Source organism: Talpa europaea (assembly GCF_964194135.1).
Source record: "Talpa europaea genome assembly, chromosome: 11".
Taxonomy (NCBI): Eukaryota; Metazoa; Chordata; class Mammalia; order Eulipotyphla; family Talpidae; genus Talpa; species Talpa europaea.
Genome location: NC_140078.1, coordinates 50,862,565 through 50,884,643, shown reverse-complemented (window position 1 = coordinate 50,884,643; position 22,079 = coordinate 50,862,565). Strand labels below are relative to the sequence as shown.

At 47.5% G+C, this 22,079-nt stretch overlaps 1 protein-coding gene across 3 annotated transcripts in view; it reads right to left on the bottom strand.

Moving 5' to 3' along the window:
* Window positions 1-21,728, bottom strand: part of GCK (glucokinase) — a gene marked incomplete at both ends in the record, with an annotated part of 35,354 nt that extends 13,626 nt beyond the window's left edge. For all 3 annotated transcript variants that reach the window (XM_084247075.1, XM_084247074.1, XM_084247076.1), the window contains one exon: window positions 21,684-21,728. In XM_084247075.1, coding sequence (XP_084103201.1) covers window positions 21,684-21,728 — 45 coding nt within the window. The remainder of the gene's footprint in view (window positions 1-21,683) is intronic.
* Window positions 21,729-22,079: the final 351 nt, after the last annotated feature.

Sequence of the window (22,079 nt, the reverse complement as noted above, 5' to 3'; positions counted from 1 at the left end):
TTTAACTGAAAATTGACAAACCTGCCTCAAAAGGTAAGGAGCACGTGCCATTCTTGGGTTTGGGGCCTGCAAAGACCAGGTGAGTGCTCCTTTACATGCATGGCGCCAGAAAATGTCCTCACCCCCACCCAGTTGCCTACCCTACTAACTCTACTTGGTCAATCCAGAAGAAAATTTGTCATGTCCCAAACAGACCAGCACCTGCTGAGCACTGCTGAAGTTAGCAGGAGCTCCCAAAGGGGCAGAGTGCAGGGCAGTGGCTTGACAGAACACCAGGCTTTCCTGCCAGTGGCCAGTATGGCCACCTCCAAGGAAGCCCTGGACACGTTGATTTCTTCTCCAATGTAGAATAAAAATGATTTCATCAGCCCCAGGTGTGACAGGTCACTGACTTACCAGATCCTGGTTCTGAGTCACTGTTTATGCTTGGAGGAAGAGGACTCATCCCCCAGTTTAAATGGCGGGGGTGGGGATGGGAGGGTGGGGGGGTGGGATGGGGCTCAAGAACCAGCCAGGTTAAGAAGCAGCTGCACTTCAACAATAGGGAATCAATTAAATAAACTGTGCTACATTTATATGTAGTCATTAAAAATTACAAGATTGATCTACTTCTATTGATATGGACAGATGTCCAGGACATCTTGTTTAAAGAGAATGTGATGGTTACCTTCCAAGAGGTGCCCTGCCTTCTGGTGTTCACCCCCTTATATCATCACTGCCCATGCTGAGCAGTCTAGCCTGTCTAACTAGTAGGACATTGCCGAAATTATAGGTTGGACTTTTGAGGCTAGACCATCAAAGACATTATGGAGTCTTCCCTCTGAGGGAAGACAGATCCCCCCACACTTCTGGCCTGGGTCCTATGGGGAGGTCGACAAGGAAAAACTGGAACCTCCTGGCAGATGGGCAGTCCTAGCCTGGCAGGCTTGTGAATGAGCCACCTTGGCAGCAGACACACTAACCTCCGCGGGGCCTGCAGGTGACACAGCCCCAGCAGATACCTTGTCTGCAGCCTCAGAGGGACACCAAGCCAGGGTCACCACTGAGCTTCTCCTGGATTCCTAAGGTTTTATGTTCTAAGCCACTAGTTTTGAGGTAATTTTTTACACAGCAATAGATGATTAATACAGAGGTAAAAAAAGTTATAAAACACAGTATGATCCATTTACTTATGTATAATATACACAAAGTGGTAAGAGCAATTATCCTGACAGTAGAAATGAGTGACTTTAATTTACTTTCTTTTTCATCTGTATTTCCTACATTTTTCTGCAATAAATGTGCATTAGTGGAGCAACAGTTAAAAATAAGTTAAAATTGGTGCCTCCCTGGTGGCGCAAGGGGTTAAGACGCAATCTGTGACGCTATCCACAGCCATCGCAAATCCCCAGATGGCCAGAGGGCTGCCCACCTGGCTCAGCAGACCTCTCCTGACTCGCCCACTGCTCACCTCAGCAGTGTATTTCAGTCAGTCTGCCTGTTCTGTTCCCCAGTCTGTCCCTGGTGAATCCTCTCACCCCCCACACTTCCGGCCTGTGTCCCAGTTCTTGTATGCATAATAAAGTAAATCTTTAAAAAAATAAGTTAAAATTTAAAAAAGCAAAATCAAGTAAAAAGGAAAAAGGTTGAATTTCATCTGCTATTTTTGCATAGAGGCCCAGACCTGGAAGGATGGGGGCTCACAGTTAAATGGGTCAAGTTGTACATCCTGTATTCCACTAGGAAGGAAAGTGAGGCCAGGGAACAAAGGAGACAGACCACCAGCTCCTCCCTCAAGGGCCCATGCCCTGACTGTCCTCAGCACCAGCTGGCACCAAGGTGGCAATTGCTGCACTTATGCAACTTGGGCTGAAGGTCAGCAGTGTGTTGCAAATGTTTTCTTAAGCCAGGAGGACTAGAGACCTGCTGTGCCCTTGTGGCCTCCTGTAAGGGACCTGGTGGTGGGAGCGGGTCAGGCAGCACAACCAGGAGGAGAGGCAAGGGAGAGAAGAGCCAAGAGACAACAGAGTGTATGGGGGTCACAAAAACACAGCTCATTATCTGTGTATCCAATGCCTCTACATGCCAGCCGCTATGCCAGATACTTTATTTTATTATTATTTTTAAAGATTTATTTATTTATTTATACAAGCACTGGATACAGTCAGAAGCGCAGGAGGGTGAGAAAATTCACTGGGAGCCAGAGCGGGGAGCAGAGCAGGGAACAGAGCAGGCAGAAGGACCGAAGTACACTGCTGAGAGGTGTGCATGGCAGGAGAGGTCTGCGCAGGTCTGTGCGCCATGTGGGACCCTCCTCTGGTGGCCCGGGGAGCAGCCGGGGGTCGAATAGGCGCTGCAGAGGCTGAGGGCAGCTTCGCAACCCAGCGCTCAACCGCTGCGCCACAGGGGAGGCCCTATGCCAGATACTTTATGTGGGTCACAACTGCCCTCTGAGCTCAGGGCTCTCACTTTATATGTGGGGAAACCAAAACTCATGGAATTAAAGGGCCGCTAAGACACCACAGCCCAGAAGTGACTTGGCAGGAGTCATCCCCAGGTCGGCCTGACTCCAGGAGCACTGACAGTTTAGTCTTCCTGAAGAGATGGGGAAGGGAGTGTTTTTTGAGACCCAGCAGATGCTGGGGGTCAGGAAAGAGTCTCTGAAGCTGTCTCCATGCTGGAGATGTGCAGAGTCCCAGCTTCCACAAGTAGGGGTGGGAGCAGCGTCAGCCACCAGGGCCTGCTCTGTCTGGTGTTTGCCTCTGACAGAGGTGAGGCAGGAGGGCTGGGGCTGCGTGTCAAGGGGTGACATCTAGAAGCCATGGCTTTGGAAGGATAGGGGCAGAGTATGGATGAGGGAACAGGGAGTATTCCTGACCTGCACATTGACTGGAAGGGGAAGGAAAGAGGGGTACATTCAGGATCCCATGCAGGGGATAACACTGCGGCAATGTATGAGGATGGGGTAGCCAGCTGCAGTGCATTTACTCACTGGAGGACTTGGGAAAGTCCCTTAATGATTCTTGGTCACATTTTTCCCATCACTAATGTGGAGGTGACATTTTACCTGCTTCACAAGGCCATTGAGAGGATCCACTGGAATAATGCAAATAAGACTCTTGGCAATACAAATTATTCAATAACTTGTAGCTAGCTATTTTTGCTATGAAAGAGTGCTTTAGCACCTGGTTTAGAGGTTAGCATCTAGGTGGTACCTGCCTGTTTCATTACAACACCCTGAAAATAATCAACAGGCACAGAGGTGGGAGTTTGACTTTAGACAGGCTATAGCCCCAGAGCTTTGGGTGGCCTACAATGCAGATGACACAGCCTCTCTGATGCTAGAGTTGCTATAAATCAAGGCTTATTGTCTGGAAAGAAAATTACTAGGGGATGACATCCCAGAAAGTGGAATAGGAAGCTCCAGGGGTTAGTTCTTCTACCAAAACAACCATTTAACTATGGGGAAAAGATCAAAATAAACTATTTTGAAACTTGGGTATCTGATTGGACATTTACAGAAAACAAGGGGTTGTATGATGAAAGAAGAAACTCCGGGTGGGTTGTACGTGAACAGTTTGCATGAACCAGCTACCATCCTCATTCCAAGCCATAGCCATGGGGATGGTGCCCATGTTCCTAAAACAGCTGACTGGTGCACAGTGGGTTGTACATTTTGGTTGATCTATTGGGCCGGAAAACTCAGCATAGAGCTTGCCTTTGTTTCTTACTAGAAACATGGAGACCATAAGAGAGTGGAATGATATAAGACTATAAAATTCTTAGAAGAAATCATAGGGCCAAAATATTCAGGAGCTTGAATTTTGAAATGCTTTTTCCTAAAAGCACAAGCAACAGAAGAAAAAGTAGATAATTTGGACTTCATCAAAATTTTAAAAATTGTACATAAAAGCCACCATCAAGAATATGTAAAAGACAATCACAGGATGGGAGAAGATATTGCAAATAATTTATCTGATAAGGGCTTAATATAAAGAACTTCTAAACCCAACAACAAAACAACAAATAACCCAATATAAAAATATATAGTACCCAATAACATAGTTGTCATGAAAGAGATGCAAATCAAAAGTGCAATGAGATACACCTTCAAAGCTACTAGGATGGTTGCATTTAAAAAAAAAAACACCCAGAAAATAACAAGTATTGTTATATTATTCACAGTAACCCAAGGCAGAAATGATCTAATTTTCCATGAACAGATAAATGGATAAAGAAAATGTAGTATACGCATACACTGGAGTATTATTCAACTATTAAAAGGGAGTTCTGACACACTACAACTGGGTGAAGCTTAAAAACATTATCCTAAGTGAAATAAGTCAGGCACAAAAGAACAAATGTGGTCTGATTCCACTCTTATAAAATACCAAAATAGGCAAATTCATAGGTACAGAAAGTAACATAGTGGCTTCCACGGAGACGAGGAGGGGAGGAAGCTTATTAGAAGCTTATTAGAAGCTCAGTAACTGAGCTAAATAAAAAGTTTTAGAAAGCAGGTGACGAAAACATAGTGGCAAGGTGGTGATAGTTACACAATACTGTAAATGTAGTTAATGCTGACTGGTCCGTTTTAAAAAGTGGTTAAGCCTAAAAGTTTATGTTTTACATATTTGACCCCAATAACAACAAGAGAATGACTGACAGAATTATTCGCTGGACATAGAATTCTTCACTGAGGAGGTTTTTCACTTCCCCAAATGGAAGGACCACCCAGTGGGCACACTTCCACATTTGTTCATTCACCCATTCAACAATATTTGCCAGCAGGTGCGTTGCACAGTTCTAGACCCTGTGCAAATAGATGCATCCTACAGTCAAAGTTAGGGAAGATAACCACTTCCAGAAGCTGCCCAAATTAGAGATAGGCCTGAAAAAGGTGTAGGAAGTTCCATTCAGTCATCTCAGCAAACACAGGGACTCAGCCTTGTGGGAAAGATGAACTCGATCGTAGCCTTCTCGTTGTGACTTGGGCTGTCAGGTGACTCAGAGCCCCTGCCACTGAGTTAAGAAGGGGATAGAGACTAAGAAGAAAGAAATGAAGTAGATAGAAAAACCATGTCAAGGAGAGAGCTTTGGCTGAGCTGAAGCCACTACTTGCCTGTGAGCAATAGATGAGGCATCTAAGTTTTTTGAGGAGTTGTATTGATTGCCAAGCCCCATAAGCAAAGCCTGAGAAAGCCTGAAATTGTTCAACCCCTAAAATAATATTCCAAATGCTATCAGAGGGAAGCTGTGAAATGGTATTACTCTTGGAAGGTGGTGTCTCCCACAGTGGGCCTGAGGCTGTGTGGAGGGAAGACGGGGCCTGGGCCCGCCAGAGCATCATCTTCCCAGTTCCTGCTGGGTGAGATTTCACTGTCACTACAGATGCAATTTCTGTTTTCCCTTCTTCTCTTTCCAAATGGGAGTTCTTGTTACAGACACCCTGTCCACAGTCCCCTATGAACAATGAGTGAGAAGGACAGACAGGTAACTCAGCTTTGGTGCACAACCGATGGGCTCGCAAGCAGCATTGCTGATGCCTGGCAGAGTTGCGTGAGCAGGGAAAGCATAGGATCTTGGGCATCATCTTTGGGGAGGGGTGAGCATATGTTCAAACTGTGTGTGAGTGTGTGGTGGCTGGAGGACAAGGTGTGGCAGAATTTGCCAGCAGTGGGCCAAAATTCACATCCTGTTTCCCCATTGAGATAATAATGCCCAGTGTATTCCTGGCCAGTTGTACTCTATTCCTTTAGTTTGAGTTGTAATCCTTGGAATTTGTAATCCTTGTAATCCTTGGAAATGGCACCTGCCATTTCCAGGGCCAGGCTTTAAGAAGAAAGTGACTCTCCCAAGTTTCTCTCCTTCCTGTGGGCTACACGCCGGTGATGATGAGGCTTTGGGATGTGGGTGGAGCCGTGAAATACAAGATGCCTGGAATCTTAAATTACTATATGGAGAAACTCTGAGCCAGCTGACACTTACATTTGACTGTTAGATAAGTGAAAAACACAGTTCTACTACGTAGACCCATTTCATGTTTTGGCATATTGGTCACAGCAATTAATTTGCCCTAATTAACACTCAGAATGATAGCATAAAGACCAAAAATAGAAGTGTGTGGGTGTGGGTGTGGGGGGTGGTTGGATCATTCACCTATTTAACATTTATTAAGTACTTAATTTGTGCTCAGTCATGCAGTTGACTGGTTTTCAGTTCCCAAGGAGTTCATAATCTAGCAGAAGAGACAAACAAACAACTAATGCAGACTGATATCGGCAACGTTACAGAGTTTGGGGGAAGCAAGGAAGAGACTTGGGGGGGCGGTTTCTGGAAGCATCAGATAAGGTTTCTCAAGTCTCCTTCCTGCAGCGCTTGTTGTGTGAGTAGGAAGGAACTGATCAAGAAGAGAAGGATGTTCCAGAAAGAGGGCCAGCAGGACAACTTCAGAGCGATTTGGAAAAACAGAAATTCGGAGTGGCTTGAACTTAATGTGCACAGAGGGCATGCCCAGCAAATGGGCTATTGTAAAGGGCAGTTAGGCTAAAGAGGAAATCTTAATTGGGTTCAAGACCCTTTATTTGAGTAATCAAGAGTATACTGAATATAAAAAGTATGGATAAAAGCCAAAGCTATATTCACATCCTTAAAGACATTTATGAAAAAATAAATGGAAAATCAATGAGCAAAGCATTCCTTTCAAGATGCTGAAAAACCCAACATGCAAATGATAAAGTAAACCTAAGAAAATTCAAATAAAGGAATCAATAATCATGAAAGCAGAATTAAGTTACATGAAAAACACACCAACAAAAACAGCAGTTATCTTGACTAGCAACTCCCAAACCCAGATCTTTCAAAAGACCTACAAAATAGCAAACACTTGGTCTAACCAAAGTTAAAAGAAAACCCAACAGGCAATTTTGGGAGTAAGAAAATGACATAATCATAGATTACAGGAGCTTGAAAAGCCTTATAAGAACTACATAGAAGAATTTCTTCAATAAATTGTAAAAATCTAGAGAAAATGAATGATTTTCAAGATAATATCAATTAGCAAAATTGACTGGGGAAGACATGGAAATACTTGATCAGCTGGATAAAATGGAAGAAATATTAATAGATGTCAGACTCCTCTTCCCTTAACAAGAATACCAATCCTAGCTAGATTTTTTTTGTATTTTTTTTAAAGATTTATTTATTTATGCCTACAGGACTGGGGTACAGGACAGAGGTGCCAGGGGTGGGGGGTGGGGGTGAGAGGATTCACCAGAGACAGAGTGGGAAGCAGAACAGGCAGATCTACTGAAATACACTGCTGAGGGGAGCAGCAGGCAAGTCAGGAAAGGTCTGCTGCGCCATGTGGGTAGCTCCTTGGCTGGCCAGAGATGGAACTCGTGCTGCAGAAGCTGGGGATACCTTCATAGTGCTGTGCTTAACCCCTTGCACCACCAGGGAGGCCCCCTAGCCAGTTCTACTTAAAATGTGGAGTGAACATGTAACTTCTGGCCCTGGCAAGTCTTAACAAATGCTTTAAGAGACATTAAGTAGACGAAACAGTCTTGTTCCACAGCAATGAGAGCTCCCCATTCTGTGCACAGTGTGGTCCCAAGAGACCAGAACCATTTGGACACTCCACAGAACATTACATTGTTTCCTTATATTAATAACATGAACCTAGTTGATCTATTGGGCAAGAAGGGGCCAGGTACCATGAATGTCCTAGTGAGATGCATACACTCTAGAAAAACATTCAGAAATCTGACCTATCAGTGACACTTTTAGGCATCCAGTGGTCTGGAATGCAGGATATTGCTTAAAGTAAGGAACAAATGATTATACCCTGTTTCTCACAAGGAAACTTGCATGACTCTTAATAGAACACTTCGGGTTTTGGAGGAGGCATGTTCCATACTTGACACTACTACTCCAGCCTGTTTATTGTATGAAGCAGAAAACTGATAGTGTAAGTGAAGCCAGAGAAAGAAAGGGCTCCGTATCTGGTCCACAATCAACTCCGAACCTTGGGTCTGTGGAATGTGTAAACTCCAAGAGGGGAGTCACAGACCAGAACCCCAGGTTCTGGACCAAGGTCAGGCCATCTGCAGCAGAAAGCCAAATACCACTTGCAGCTCCTGGCATGACACTCCTGGACCCTCATAGAGCACCTGAATGACCACGTAGCCAGAACTTTCTATGAGCTGGTGCTGTCAGACCCATTAAATCATCTACTCAGGCAGGCCCAGCAACCATCCACCAGAAGATTTCGGAAGCGGTGTGTCTGCAATCAAGCTCACAGGCTTGAGCAGGTGGGGATCACAGGTCAGCTAGGAACAGGTGACCCAGACCTGCCTGTCACCTACTGCTCTTGTACTGCTACCCCTGGCACACATGGAGGCTCGTGGTGGGGGCTTTCCTTTGCACAGCTGCCAGAAATGGGCCAATGCCCACCATACTTGGTTCATGAATGGGTCACTTTGGTGTGTTGATGTAAACTGAAGATGGATTTTTACTGCACTACAGTCCCCGGGGGTGGCCTCAAAGACAAGTGAGGAGAAATCTCTCACTAGTCAGAATTTAGAGCAGTGAACCCAGTTATTCACTTTCGTGGAGAGAAAATGGTAAAGATATACACAGAACTGTTGGCAGTAGAGAACAGTTCAACTGTTCAGCATCCCATAAAGAGCAAGATAAGAGGACTGGGACAAGGAATGGGAAGGGAAAGAGGTGCCGCGGTGAATCTATGTGCGTGGGCACACGTGAGGAGTCAATGACAGTCAGCTGCCACTGCTACAGAAGAGGCAATAAATAGCCAAGTGGGTGGGGCAACCTCCAACATCAGTCCAGTGCTTGCATAGGTGTCCTCATAAGCAAATAGCCATTGTAGCCAAGATGGAAGCTATGCCTGTGCCCCAAAGCACAGGACTCCTCTCCCCAAAGCTGACCTAGTCAAATCTATGACCTGCCAGTGTTAGGGACCAATGCCAACCCCCTGGTAAGATTCCATTCCTCTCCAGGAGACCCATCGCTAATATCTGGTGATAAAATGACTGCATTGGACCCTTTCCACTCTGGAAGAGGTGACTCATCATGATCAGGAATGACATATATTCCAAGTACAGATTAGCCTTTCCTACCTTCAGTGTCTCAGTCGGTCCCACTAACCAAGAAATCACAGAATATTGCATCTACTATTTGTGTTCCCCACAACATCACCTCTGATAACAGACCCACTTTTGACAAGGAGGCTTGGCCATTAGCGCATGACCATTCAACCCAGTCCTCCCACCTGAGCTGCCAGCCTGCAGGATTGGGGGAACAGCTTGTGGAAGGCACAGCTGAGCTGTTTGAGGATGGCACCATTTGAAAAGGGATCAATAGCCACTGCATGAGGCTGTGTCCCTAGAAGGTAAAACATATGGATGTGGGAAACAAAGTGCCTTTATCACTACCGACCACACAGCTGGGGACTTTGCTCTTCCTGTACCCACACTTCAGGTCTTGTAGGTCCTGGTTCTCTGAGGAGGGGGACACTTCCACCAGGGGATGCAGGAGGAGTCCCACTAAACTGAAGCTACAATTGGCTCTCTGTGCTTCTTATGCCCATAGCCAGAGAGGCAGAGAAAAGCGGAACGATGCTGGCATAAGGAGAACAGTGTGGCCAGGTGGCAGTTAGCCCATGACACAGAGACAGGACTGCTGCTACAGAATAAAGCAGGAAAGCACATGATTTGCACACAGATGATCCACTGGGGTGTCACTTGGTACTCCTGTGTAAATAGACAGTTTAGAGCAGCCACTGCCTGACAAGAAAAGGTTGGGTTCAGTCATGGTCACTCCATGAGGTGAGCCACTCAGTAATGCAGTCCAAAGGGGAAGGGCTCTAGAAAGGATGGGATGGGGAGAGGGTGAGGATCATTTATAGTCTGTAGAACTGTAGAAGTAGGAACTGTAGTTCATCTAACTCAACAGCCAGTTGTAAGTTCTAGAATCTTGGAAACGCTGAGCCTGGAAGCCTGGATGGAGTGAACTTAGTGTGAGAGGCAGGTAGATCCAGGTTACGCACAGGATGGGCTTTAGGGCACATCACTGATACCCTGCCCTATGGGGCTGGCACACCAGATCGCAGCTGCGTTGAGTGGTGGTTGCTAACTGCTCACTCACAGCTGCACCCTTCTCCTGAGAGTTTCCTGGAAATGCCTGGAAGATTGTCCCTTTGCCTGTGGACCTCAGTCAGTTAGGTCTGGGGCTATTCTGTGAAAGGTTGGCCTCTTCCCTCAAGGAAGGGCAGCTCTCTGACGCTCTTCCCACTTCAGAGCACCCCAAGGGCTCAGACTGAGGTTTGTTCAAGTCTGGTTTCTTCCCGTCTCCTATTCTGTTCCCTTCCTTACAGATTCTGCTCAGAGCACTCCCTCAATAAACCACTGTCTCAGGCCTCCCCGGTGGCGCAGCGGTTGAACGCTGGGTTGCGAGACTGCCCGCAGCCTTTGCAGTGCTGGTTCGATCCCTGGCCAGCGGGTGAGGGTCCCACAGACCCTCCTGCTCAGACCTCTCCTGCCATGCCCGCTGCTCCCCTTAGCAGTGTACTTCTTCATTCTGTCTGCTCTGCTCTCTGCTCTGACACTGGTGAATTCTCTCGCCCTCCCGCGCTTCTGACTGTACCCAGTGCTTGTATAAATAAATAAAGAATCTTTAAAAATAAATAAATAAATAAACCACTGTCTCAAGAACCCCAATTTCAGGTTCAATGACTTGGGAACTTGACCTAAAACAGACACAAAATGTATTTTCATTTCATAAGGCACTAGGCCCTGCAGCAGGGCACATGACACATGTTGACAATGAACATGAAACATGCCTCTTGGGAGAACAGCTGAGACAGGACACCCATTCCTTTCCCTAGGACTCAACTCCCTTGAGATGAGCCTCACACCAAGTCCTCTAGTCAAAGCCCAGAGGAGCAGAGAATCCTACATCTTTACCTCCGTGCAACTCCCTTTCCCTAATTGCTTATTAGCAGGCCTTAGGGTCACTGGTGTCTGCAGCAAAGATCCCACTGGGAAGGATAAATACCTAGGTCTTACAAGGTGGCACATGTAAATATGTTAGAGTAATAACATATTTCTCTCCCATTTTGCCTCACCAGATAAACTCTCCCATTTCGTTATTCACCATCTAGGCTTAACAACCTTGTTTTCAGATGTCAAGGAAAACACTGTGCTGAGATAATAACACTGTAATTGCTGATACAACCGCAAGGGGCGCCAACCTAAATTTTCCCCCAAATCTCCAACCATTAAGGCATCAGGGGAAAAAACCTAATTATAATAAAGTAAAAATCAAAATCAACAGGCAACTATAAACCAGAGACATTCTGTGGCGGGGCGGGGGCGGGCAGGGAGAAGGGAGTAGGATTAAAACAGGGGTGGGAAGAGCACAGGGGACCATGGTGACAGTTCACGGGTGAATGGGTGGTGGGAATTTCACAGGGACTATAGCCAAGATGAAAATGCATACATTGTACAAAGATGAAAAATGATGTAAAAAATATTTAAAAAATCTCCAAACACTTGAGTCACAAGGTTAAGATGTTAACCTTGCCCACCCTCCCCCCATCCCCCCCACCCCACCCCCACCTCACCCCCGCTTTCCTCCTTACTCCCTGGGACTCTGGATCAATATTCCAGCCCACTCATCTGCTGCCATCCTCCATTTGCTGACCAATTAAACTACTTTCCTTCTCAAACCATTTCCTTTTATTGGCCAAGTGAAACCAAGACTGCCATTCGGTATCAAATATGACATCAAGTTATATGCACATATGCAAAGACCTGATAAGGACTCATAAGAATAATTTGTGTCATTCTAGCCTCGTCTGCTTTTCCTTTCTTCTCTTTTTAAAATAAAGAATTTTAAATATAGACAAAAGTATAATAGACCCCAGTGCATTTCCATCACTCAATATCATCAATGACCATATTCAGTCATTCTTATATATTTTTATAAACTTTCTTTTTTAGAACTAGGATTCCTACATCTGTAGAACAGGGGACTTCTGTAACCACTGTTTTTCCAGCTCTCCCATTAGACTCGAACAACCTACAAAGACCCAGGAATAGTTGTGTTTGCTATGGTATTCCTAGAGTCCATTGAATGACATGAATTCATCCATTCGTTTATTCATTCAGCAACACTGGCTGAGGACCTACTATGTACCCACAGTGACTAAGAGGCCTACATGTATTCATAATTGTTTAGGAATAGGAGAATTCAAATGTTCAAACCACAGCACAAAGGAAGAAGCACCCAGGTCTGCATAGGGAGGGCCCAACACCCCAGTCCTGAATGCTCTGCTCTCCTCCATCTATGTCCACCCCTTAGGTATTCCTAGTAATTCCATGGCCCATCTATTATGTTGATGGCACTATCCCTGACCTCTCCACACCAAACCACAACACCAACTACCTTCTTGACAAGCCCATTTGGGGAAACAACTATTTTCCTGCTTTCCTCTGTGGTAGGTTTGTTTCTTTGCACACAGCATCTATTCTTACCCCCATCCTGTCCTCTAGAACCATGGAAAGGCTTGTGGAAGGAAGTCTGAATGTGAGCTGGGGTCTACACCAGAATGCATTTCTGTGATATTTGAAAGGTCTGTGAAAGGTGACCGCTAAGCTTTGACCAACACAACTGCTTGCAGTGCCTGGACTCATGACCTAGTCTCATGAACTGAAGATGGCAAGACAGAGGCAGCAGGAAGCAGTTTTCTGCTAGTATGGTCTCCAGGTCTCCCTGTGCATTATAGGGAGTGGCAGTGAAGGCCAAGACTGCAATACTCCTGCCTGTGCTCCCTCACCCTTCTGGATATCTTTACAAGCACCCACTTCCTGTACCCTATCCTTTCTGCTTGGAATTTTTAGAGTGGGTCTGGTTTCTCCCTACATAACCCTAACCCCACCATCCCCAACAACATCTTTACAACTTGATCATGGGAATGGCCTCTAGGTTTTCTGTTTCCATTCTTGCCTTCAGAGTAATCTTTGAAAAGCATAAATTGAGTGATATAACTCCCTGATCAAATACCTACTAAGTTCAGGGCTAGAAGACCAGGAGGCTAAGAAACCAGAACATTCCAGAGACCAGGAGATTTGGGAGACTCAGGACATGAAGAGGCTGGATGGATGACCCAGGAGGCCAGGAAACTGAGGAGGCCAGATGACCGGGATATCCAGGATACCAGGGAGACTTGGAGGCTTGGAGATCCAGGGAACACCCAAGAGACTAGATCTGTAAGCAGTGGCTGAAGTCTTAGACTATTACATGTGGTGTCTCTTGGAGGATAGATAACCCCAGGGAAAATGTTAAAAAGTGGGGTGGAGCGACTGATAAGTAATATAAGTGACTGTAAAAGGGGGCTTGAGAGGAGGTTTTTGTCGTGATTTAATGTTTTAAGAGCCAGTCTTTGTAATTTAGTACTTGGGGTTTGTGGATTTGGGCCCCACCATGTCAATTTTTGGGAAGGCTGTTGTGGCCTGGTGGAGAAGACCGAGACCTGGGAGCCAAGCGTCTTACTGAGTTGTAGCCTGGCAGAGAAGGGGAAGACCTGGGAGCCAGGCATTTTATTTAGTTGTGGCCTGGCAAAAAAGGCGAACACCCGGAGTCAGGCATCTTGTTGAGATTGTAAGTGTGGCCACTTGTAGGGTCATTTGGCCACTATTATTTTGAGTATTGTATGTTTGGTGTTGTGTTGAGGCATTTCAACAGTTTATGGAGCATCACCTGTTGTATTGCTGTTTTTGTGAGTTGGAACCTGGCCTATAGTCTGGCTGCTGCGTGTCCACAGTGGCAGAAAAACACCATCTTAAACATGTGGCCTATTGTTGGGAAGAGGAGTTCTGTGTCCTCAGTGGCAAAAAGATGCCATTTTAACTGCTTTTGTACAGAACTGAGTAACTCTGGACACGGCTTTGGCTAAGGTAAAGGCCATTTTCTGCCTCAATAACCTTTTTTCCCCTGGTTTGTTAAATAAATCCCATTGTTGTTGTTCCCTGAGCCTGAGTAGTCTTAAAATTGTGCCCACGGGTGAAAAACTCAGACAGTGACTGGTAAATTATTTAGAGAGTATCCTTGGCCAGTTTTAGTGTCCCTTGCTGCCCTGCATCAGATCCAGGAGACAAGGAGACCCAGGAGATGCTAGAGAACAGGATGCCCTGGAGGCCAAGAAATTGAGGAGGCGAGGACACCAGAAGGCTAGGAGATGGGAGACCCAGAATGCTGGCGTCTGAGATGGGCAGTGTCTCACCTGTTTCCACCCCTCCCTCTGTTTCCTGTTCTCTCTTCTAATCTCTCCCAAGTCTGCTCCCAAACTATAAGGAGAATCTACTCCTAAAAGAAAAGTCCCCAAGGACAGGTAGTCAAAGTGTGAGGTGGTAGGGATTGTGCTCATCACTGAGATGGGCCTTCAAGGTGAGAGTGGGCAGATGTATTAGTCCTTGAGACCTGTGAAATATGAACTTACATGGCAAAAGGTCTTGGCATATGTGATTATTAAGTGAAGATTGCGTTCTGGGGGCTTGTCCTGGATTATCAAGCAGGCCGAATGTTATCACAAAGGTCCTTAGAAGAAGGAAGAGGGAGCATTTTCTCCTCAGAGAAAATGTGAGGAGAGAGCAGAGGTTGGTAGGATGCAGGTGCCAACTTTAAAGATGGAGGAAGAGGCTATAAGCCAAGGAATGCAAGATGTCTCCAGGCCGAAAAGAGCAAGAAATGGATTTTCCCTGAGAATCTCCAGAAAGAATCAGTCCTGCCAACTGGTTGATTTTAGCCCCATGAGATCCATTTCAGACCTCTGACTTCTAGAACTGTAGGTGCTAACTTAAGTCACTAGGTTTATGGTAATTTCTTTCAGCAGCTGTGAGGAACCCTGCAGATAGGGACAGACATTTACCTTTTTTTTTTTTTTTAAAGATTTATTTACTTATTTATACAAGCACTGGGTATAGTCAGAAGCACGGGAGGGTGAGAGAATTCACCAGAGCCAGAGCGGGGAGCAGAGCAGGCAGAAGGACCTAAGTACACTGCTGAGGGGAGCAGCAGGCGGCAGAAGAGGTCTGCGCGCCATGTGGGACCCTCGCCCAGTGGCTGGGGATTGAACCGGTGCTGCAGAGGCTGCGGGCAGCTTCGCAGCTGAACGCTCAACCACTGCACCACCGCGGAGGCCCCAGGCATTTACCTTTTTTTAATTTTTACTTACTTACTTTATTTTTTTTTTTGTGGTACCCTCGCCGGCGGCCGTGGAACGACCCGGCACTGCAGAGGCTGCAGGCAGCCTCGTAGCCCAGCACTCAACCGCTGCGCCACCAGGGGAGGCCCTGCATAAACCTTTTTATCCCATAGTTGCCAGATGCATAAAAGTATCCATGTGGATAAAGATGAGTCTGAATAATTGTGCTTCCTAGACATGCTAGAAGTGTTGAGCAGTTCCCTGGGGTAGGCGAGAGTTCACCCAGCTCCAGGCCTCCCCAGCTGATCCCAGTACCTCACCAGTGTCTCGCTGCCTCAGATCTGGGGGACGCCACCTCAGTGCAGCTGGGGCTTACATTCCCAAAGTGGCTTGTACCTGCTGAAGTACAGGAACCAGTGGGTGAGACCCCTAGTACCACGAAGCATCAACTAGGAGTGTCAGGCCCTCACATCCACCTCTCCATCCCCTTTATACTCTCGGCCCCTTACTTCTGTTTGCCCACTCCCTTCTACTCTTAGCCTCTTGCCTCATCTTCCTTCCAGTGGACAGGGCCCAGGCCAGGAGCAGGTGTCAGGAGGAAGCCAGGCAGCACAATGGCATCTTCAGAAAGATGCTAGTGCTGTCACTACTCAGCTCAGTCCTGATGACTTGGATTTTATTTGGAAGTCTGTAGACACGATTCCCAAAAAGATCAAGTTTGAATTTCATGCATAAGGTGCTTCTGACCTTCTGCACAAGGTTAAGGCCAGGCTGTGTGAACCCAGAAGATCACTTGCAAAGCTCCCTGTTTTGGCACATAAACCTTACTTTGCCAAGGAGTCTCAGGGAGGGGCATCTGACACCACTCCCTGAGGATTTACTTGCAACACAAGTTTTTGGGCCATGGAGATGGAATTTCGTGGTGCTCAAGGATCCCTCTATCATCACCCACTCTGCTGACCCCAGAAGATGTATAGGTGACCTGTGAAGACCCAGTAGGTTGCAGATAGCAACTCAGGATTGGGGTGTGGCCTCTTTCTAGCATAGAAGCAGTGAGTATACCACAGAACAGGCTGGATCTCAGGAGGAGAGAAGGTTGGCTCCCACTTGCAGGTGTGCCAGAAACCACCCTTAGCATTGCCACTGAGTGTTCAATAAACCCTCCCTCAGGCAAATTGAAGCTCAGTTACTGGAAATTCAGCATCCTGCTTGCTAATATGTGTTCACACTGTTGATATAGTTTCTAAGTAATTACAAAGTGATGCATAGATCAGTGGTTGTATGTGATTGTATGTGTGTGTGCATGCGTGCATGCTTGTACATGCAGACACATCATTAGGGAAACACCCACCCTTCATTTCTAATTAACTGAAATTACTATCCTAAAGTGGGTGAGCTATTGTATAGCCCACAGTCTCATGAGCTATTTTAACAATCATCTGTGATTTTGTTGACATTTGGTAAGTGGACCAGAACAGAACATGCTGCTGAGACCACAAGCTAGGGAAGCTGCAGGCCTCTTCTAGAACCCCATCCCTTACCCTTTTGCAAAATTGGCTTGTAGTGTCCTTATCATGACCTCCTGGGGGGGGGGCGCTAAAGAATTCATTGTATATTTCCAGTATATTTCAGGTACTTTTCAGATTTTCACAGAGAGCCCAAGCCCAGAAAATGGGAATTTATTAGACCTGACCAACCAAAGGAAAGAAAAATTAATGAGGAAAACAAGGCAAATAAGAAACGGAGATAACTGGGTCCCAGATGAAGAACCTCTTGTCTTTGAAGTGGTCTCCATGGAGCTCAGTCTCTTGCTCTTTTGCTTTAAATAAGCCATAGTGCTCCCACTGACAGTTGGTGTCTAGAGTTCCCATCGCATTCTGGAATGCGACACCTAAGGGTCCAGCAGGGTGCACTAACAGGTGGACAATTATTAACACCCCACATTCCTGAGAGTTTTAGCTGCTGGTGGGACCCCAGCACCCAGCACAGTGTCTGCACATGCTGTCAAGTGTTTTCTGAGCTGCCCCTGGGAGACCCCTGCAGGAGGGTCAGAGTCCAGGAACACCAGCCTCAAGTTTGCCCTTGGAACAATAGTTAGGACCTTCTGGCAGCGATGACCAAAGGAAGCATGAGCGAAAGGGGCTTCCTCTGGGCCAGGAATTCAACTTGTGCAGAAAGGAGCAACCATGACCCACAGAGACAGATGTGTACACTTTACTGAAAGGCAAAACAGCTCTGAGCCAGTGGGAAGTTATCCAATTCTGGAACAGAAGTTTCCTCTCTCCCCAAGCCAAAGCACTGACAGCACCTTTATGAAACTTGGCTAAGGATTCTACTTCCCTGAAAAAGGTGAGGCAGGTAGGAGATGGTACAATAAGATATCTAAAGTCAGGGGCCTCCCACTCTGTCTCTGGTGAATTCTCTCACCCTCCCGCACATCCGGCCTGTACCCCGGTTCTTGTATACATGAATAAATAAATCTTTAAAAAAAAAAAAGGAGAGAGAAAAAAAAAAACCTTAAAAAAAAAGATACCTAAGGTCAGAAGGCTAACAGGGTGATTCTTAAAAGCAGAAGTAAAGAAATGGATCCTTATCCACCAGCCTTGGTGGACATCCAAGAGTTTACCCCAAGGCTGAGGAGAGTAGGGGCCCACAGAGTGAGTGGCAGCAAGAAGACTTACAGTCTGGGGGGGGGACATGCATAGCAGGAGGGGGACCCATTTCCCTAAGGTGGGTGATGTGGAAGGGTGCAGCCCCCGTTGCTATCACGCCCCCATCTCTCCTCCAAGATAATGGAGGGGTCTCTTCTCAATGGGCACCCAAATGAGAAAAGAGTGACAGACAGAAGCAGAGAGAGACAGATAGACAGAAAAATAGGAACAGATAGGCAGAAACACACAGAGAAGGAGAAAAAGAAATGGAGAAATAGAGTGAGGGGAGAAAGAGAGAGGAGAGGGAGAAGAAAAGGGAGAGGGAGAGGGAGAGGGAGGGAGGGAGGGAGGAAGAGAGGGAGGGAGGGAGAGAGAACTGTCTCCTGAGAGGGACAAGAAGAATCAACACCCACTCCGTGATAGAGACAGGGAAGATACAGGTGGAGGGGTCAGGGCAGGACTATCTCTCTGTCAGAGGGACTGGGGACAAGGGGAACATGCCTGAACGCCCGCCAAAGCCTGAGACCCAGCCCCCAAATGAGGGCCAGAACCTTCCCTGGAAGGGCCTACCTGTAAGACAATGCTAATGTCTCTTGCCTCACAATGGCTTCGGGGCAGTTCTGCAGAAAGGCAGGAAGGAGGCCAAGAGCATTTTGTTCCTCTCTTCATTGCCATTCTGCCTTCTGGGTCTGAGGCAGGAGGCAGGCTGGGCTCAGCCGGGTTGGGATCTTGTTAAGGCTGTTGCATCTCACTGCTGGGTCTCCTTGGCCTGCTCCTGCCCTTGAGGTGCCTCTGACACCAACGCCTCCACAGGGACATGCTAAGAATTTTAGTGCTCTTTCCGGACCAGAGGCCCAGACACAGGCAGCTGTGTGGCAGCCTCTGCTCTCATCACCTGCCAGACCCCTCATGGATTTCTGCCCTCTAGAGTGGGGACAGTGAGGCTAGGGCATGACCTCAGAGTCAGCAGCTCCTCAGTGAGAGGGGCCCACTAGTGGGCAGGCGCAGCCCAGCCCCACACTAGCCAAAGTCACATCTGATCAACTCAGTGCCCTGCCCATAAGGAGTTTCATCTCCCTACTCAAAGGAGCCCTCTGCACTGGCTCAGCTCCCAGCGCACCTGCTTGGGAGCTACCTGGGGCTTTGATCCTGAACATCTGTCAAGAGATAGCAGCAGGCTGTCTCCACACAGCGGGAGGGGTGGGGGTGTCTCCTGCTGGGGCCCAGAAACAACTGTGACAAGTCCCGCAAGGGAAACTGGGGGGCCTGCCAGAGGGATGCAACATTGTTCCATTTCTGAGCCTCTCCTTCAATGGGGTTGCTGAGGGGTGGGAGGGGGGTGGTGGCGATGAACAGGGACGTATTTTCTCCCAGGCTGGCTCCCTGTTATGCTCTGAATTGTGCCCCCCCCCCAATTTATATGTCAAATCTCTAACCCTCAGAGTGATGATATTGGGAGGTAGGACCTTTGGGAGGTGATTAGGGTTAGAAGAGGTTATGAGGGTGGAGTTCCCATGAGAGGAAGAGCCCAGAATGTGCTACCTCCCTTCCTTTCCCCTCCCTCTCTCATGCCCACCCTCTCTCTCCCCCTTTGGAAACAGTGGGAAGGCAGAGTCAGTAAACAGGGAACAGGGCTCTCACCAGAACCCAACTATCAAACAATGCTGGCACCCTGATCTCAGACTTCCAGTCTCCAGAACTGGTTAAGTTGCTGAATCTGTGGTATTTTGCTATGGCAGCCAGAGCAGACTATAACACCCCAAGTGTCACCTTCCCCGGGTTCATCCTGAAAAGCACTCCCCAAATCTACTCAGCAAAGCTAACTGTATTGCTATCACGCCCCATCTTTCCTGCAGGGCTCTGGGCCAGCAGAGGGGCCACAGATGAGAGAGGAAGTGGAAGCCAGAAACTTCTGAGGGGATTCCCAGGGCTCAGTTTCAGGCCACCCAGAAGTGGCGCCATGGAGAGATGGAGCTTCATGACGGCGGGATGGATCAGTCCTGGTGGAGCACTGGACAGCCTAAGGCTGGAGGGGCACAGGGATGGCAGGAGGAGCAAGCCTCCCCCAGGAAACTCTAGAAACTGTGTAGGAGCTGATATCCACATAGGGAACCCCCTGAAAATGGTGGCCACACGCGCCTGCACAGAGACATGGTAACAGGTGAGAACCAGAGTTAGAATAGTCAGGGGAGAAGTTGGGGAGAGAAACCAGCAGCTTCAGCTCCCACCAAATCAACTAGAGTGCTTTCCTCCTGGAGTCTGCAGTGGATACAGCCAGCTGACCTGTTGGGGACAACTTTAAAGTGTTGCTCACTGCGCTGAGCCAAAGCTGGCTTGGGGGAGGGATAGCAATTCCCAGGGTTTTGTTCATTATAAATCTTTGCATTGATTTTGATTCTATAGAATTTGTATTGCAGTATTTGTCTTAAATGCATATTATTTAACTTAGTGCCCCTCCAAGTATATGCTAGAGGTGGTTTCTCCCTCTATCCTCATTCCTGACAGGGGTGTCAGACACATAAACACAGAGAGAGAGAGAGAAAGAGAAAGAGAGAGAGAGAGATTGGGAGCTAGCACTGGTTTCTGGATTGGGACCAACAGCCCACACCTTGGAATTGAAATGGTTTATCATGTAGAGCACAGAATCCCTGGGACAAAGGGGAAGGGGTGTGGGCCAGCCTGAGTCTGAGAGTGCATGCTCAGCAGTAGGCAGCAGGCTCCTGCATAAGCCAGAGAACGCAGCGAGCTGAGGGATAGCACTGCTAGGCCTTTACTGAGTGATTTGGTATACACATGCACACACATGCACACAAGCGTGTGTGCCAGAGTGCCGTCTCTTCTCAGTTGGAGAAAGTGTTGATTCTCCACAGCAAGCCACAGGCCCCACCTTTCACTGTTGCCAAGCCTTTCTGCTGTGGCTTCTTTCTGCTATGGCTCCTTTCTGCCCAGGCAGCCCCACACAACTCCTCTAGACAGGAATTCTCATCCAAACGCCCAGTGACGTTTGGATTCTCAGTCAAAGCCCCAGTGACGGACACAGAACTCAGTTATAGCCTTGGCCCATCTGGTTGCCTGAGGTTCAGGGACCCCTGGTTTAGGCTGGTTGTTTTCCTCCTAACACCATTAGCTCTGCCAGAAGACCAGGCCAGTATTTATGCTGACCTTGTCATTTCACAGATGAAGGAAAGATGTACGAGGAGGAAAACCCTGGAAAGGGACTAGGCCCTGGGCCTCCTGGTCTTCTCCACTCCAACCCCACTGGTGTGCTCTCCCGTGTGCCCTGACTCAGCCCAGTGTCTTTGCTCACTGCTCTGACAGCAGGGTGCTCATAGGATACATAAATTTTTCTTTTCTTCTTTTTTTCATGTAAAAAAACAGCTGCTCTCTGCTGATTGCCAGGAACAAGGGCCCTCAGTTCCTTAGAAGAGACTCCTGTAGGCACGGTGGGCTGCTGGACCTATCATGATGCCTGTGTTGTCTCAAGGCTAAGCAGCTGGTTCTGCCCATAAGACCCTATGCCCTCAAGCACCTTAGCTGCAGCTCTAACTCCCCAGACTCTCTACCAACAGAGGCCACTTCCCAGACCTAACTTCAAGGTCACAGGGCTGAATCTGAAGCAGTGGGGAGAGGGACCGGTCTGCTAGGAAGACGGATCTTCTGCCAAGAAAGTTAGTGTCCCACAATTCACCTCAGCACCTCTTCCTTAAAGGGCCTATGCATAAAAGCAAATCCTGAGGCACAAATGCTTGCCCCTGATAAACAAACCACCAAACGTTGGGAACACACAATAAACACTTCCTAGAAAACCCAGTGAGGCAGCAAACTACCTTTTCCTTCTTGGCGCTCTCCATCCTGGCTCTGTCATCCAGCATTTGTACAGCAGCCAACCCAGCCCAAGTGAGCTGGGACCCCCTCAGCGTTCCCCAAAAGGTTTCTGAAGCAGCAATATCCCAAGGCTTCTCCCAACCAAGGGTCACAGCCAGCCCAGGGCCTGGGAGACTAAGGTCCACCTTCCAGATGTTTTCTGGCTTGAGATTCAATTACAGTTTCTTCCTTTTCATTGTTCTCCTGAAAGCTGGCAATCCTTCTATTCTGGACCACACCTGGAAACCTTCCCTGCTAAGGACGTGTCAGGCAGGGCGTCGTAGGAGCAGGACCATCGCTGGGTTCTGAGGCGCGTCCTCGGTGTTGGTCAGCCTTCTCTCCAGCTGAGCTGAGCTGTG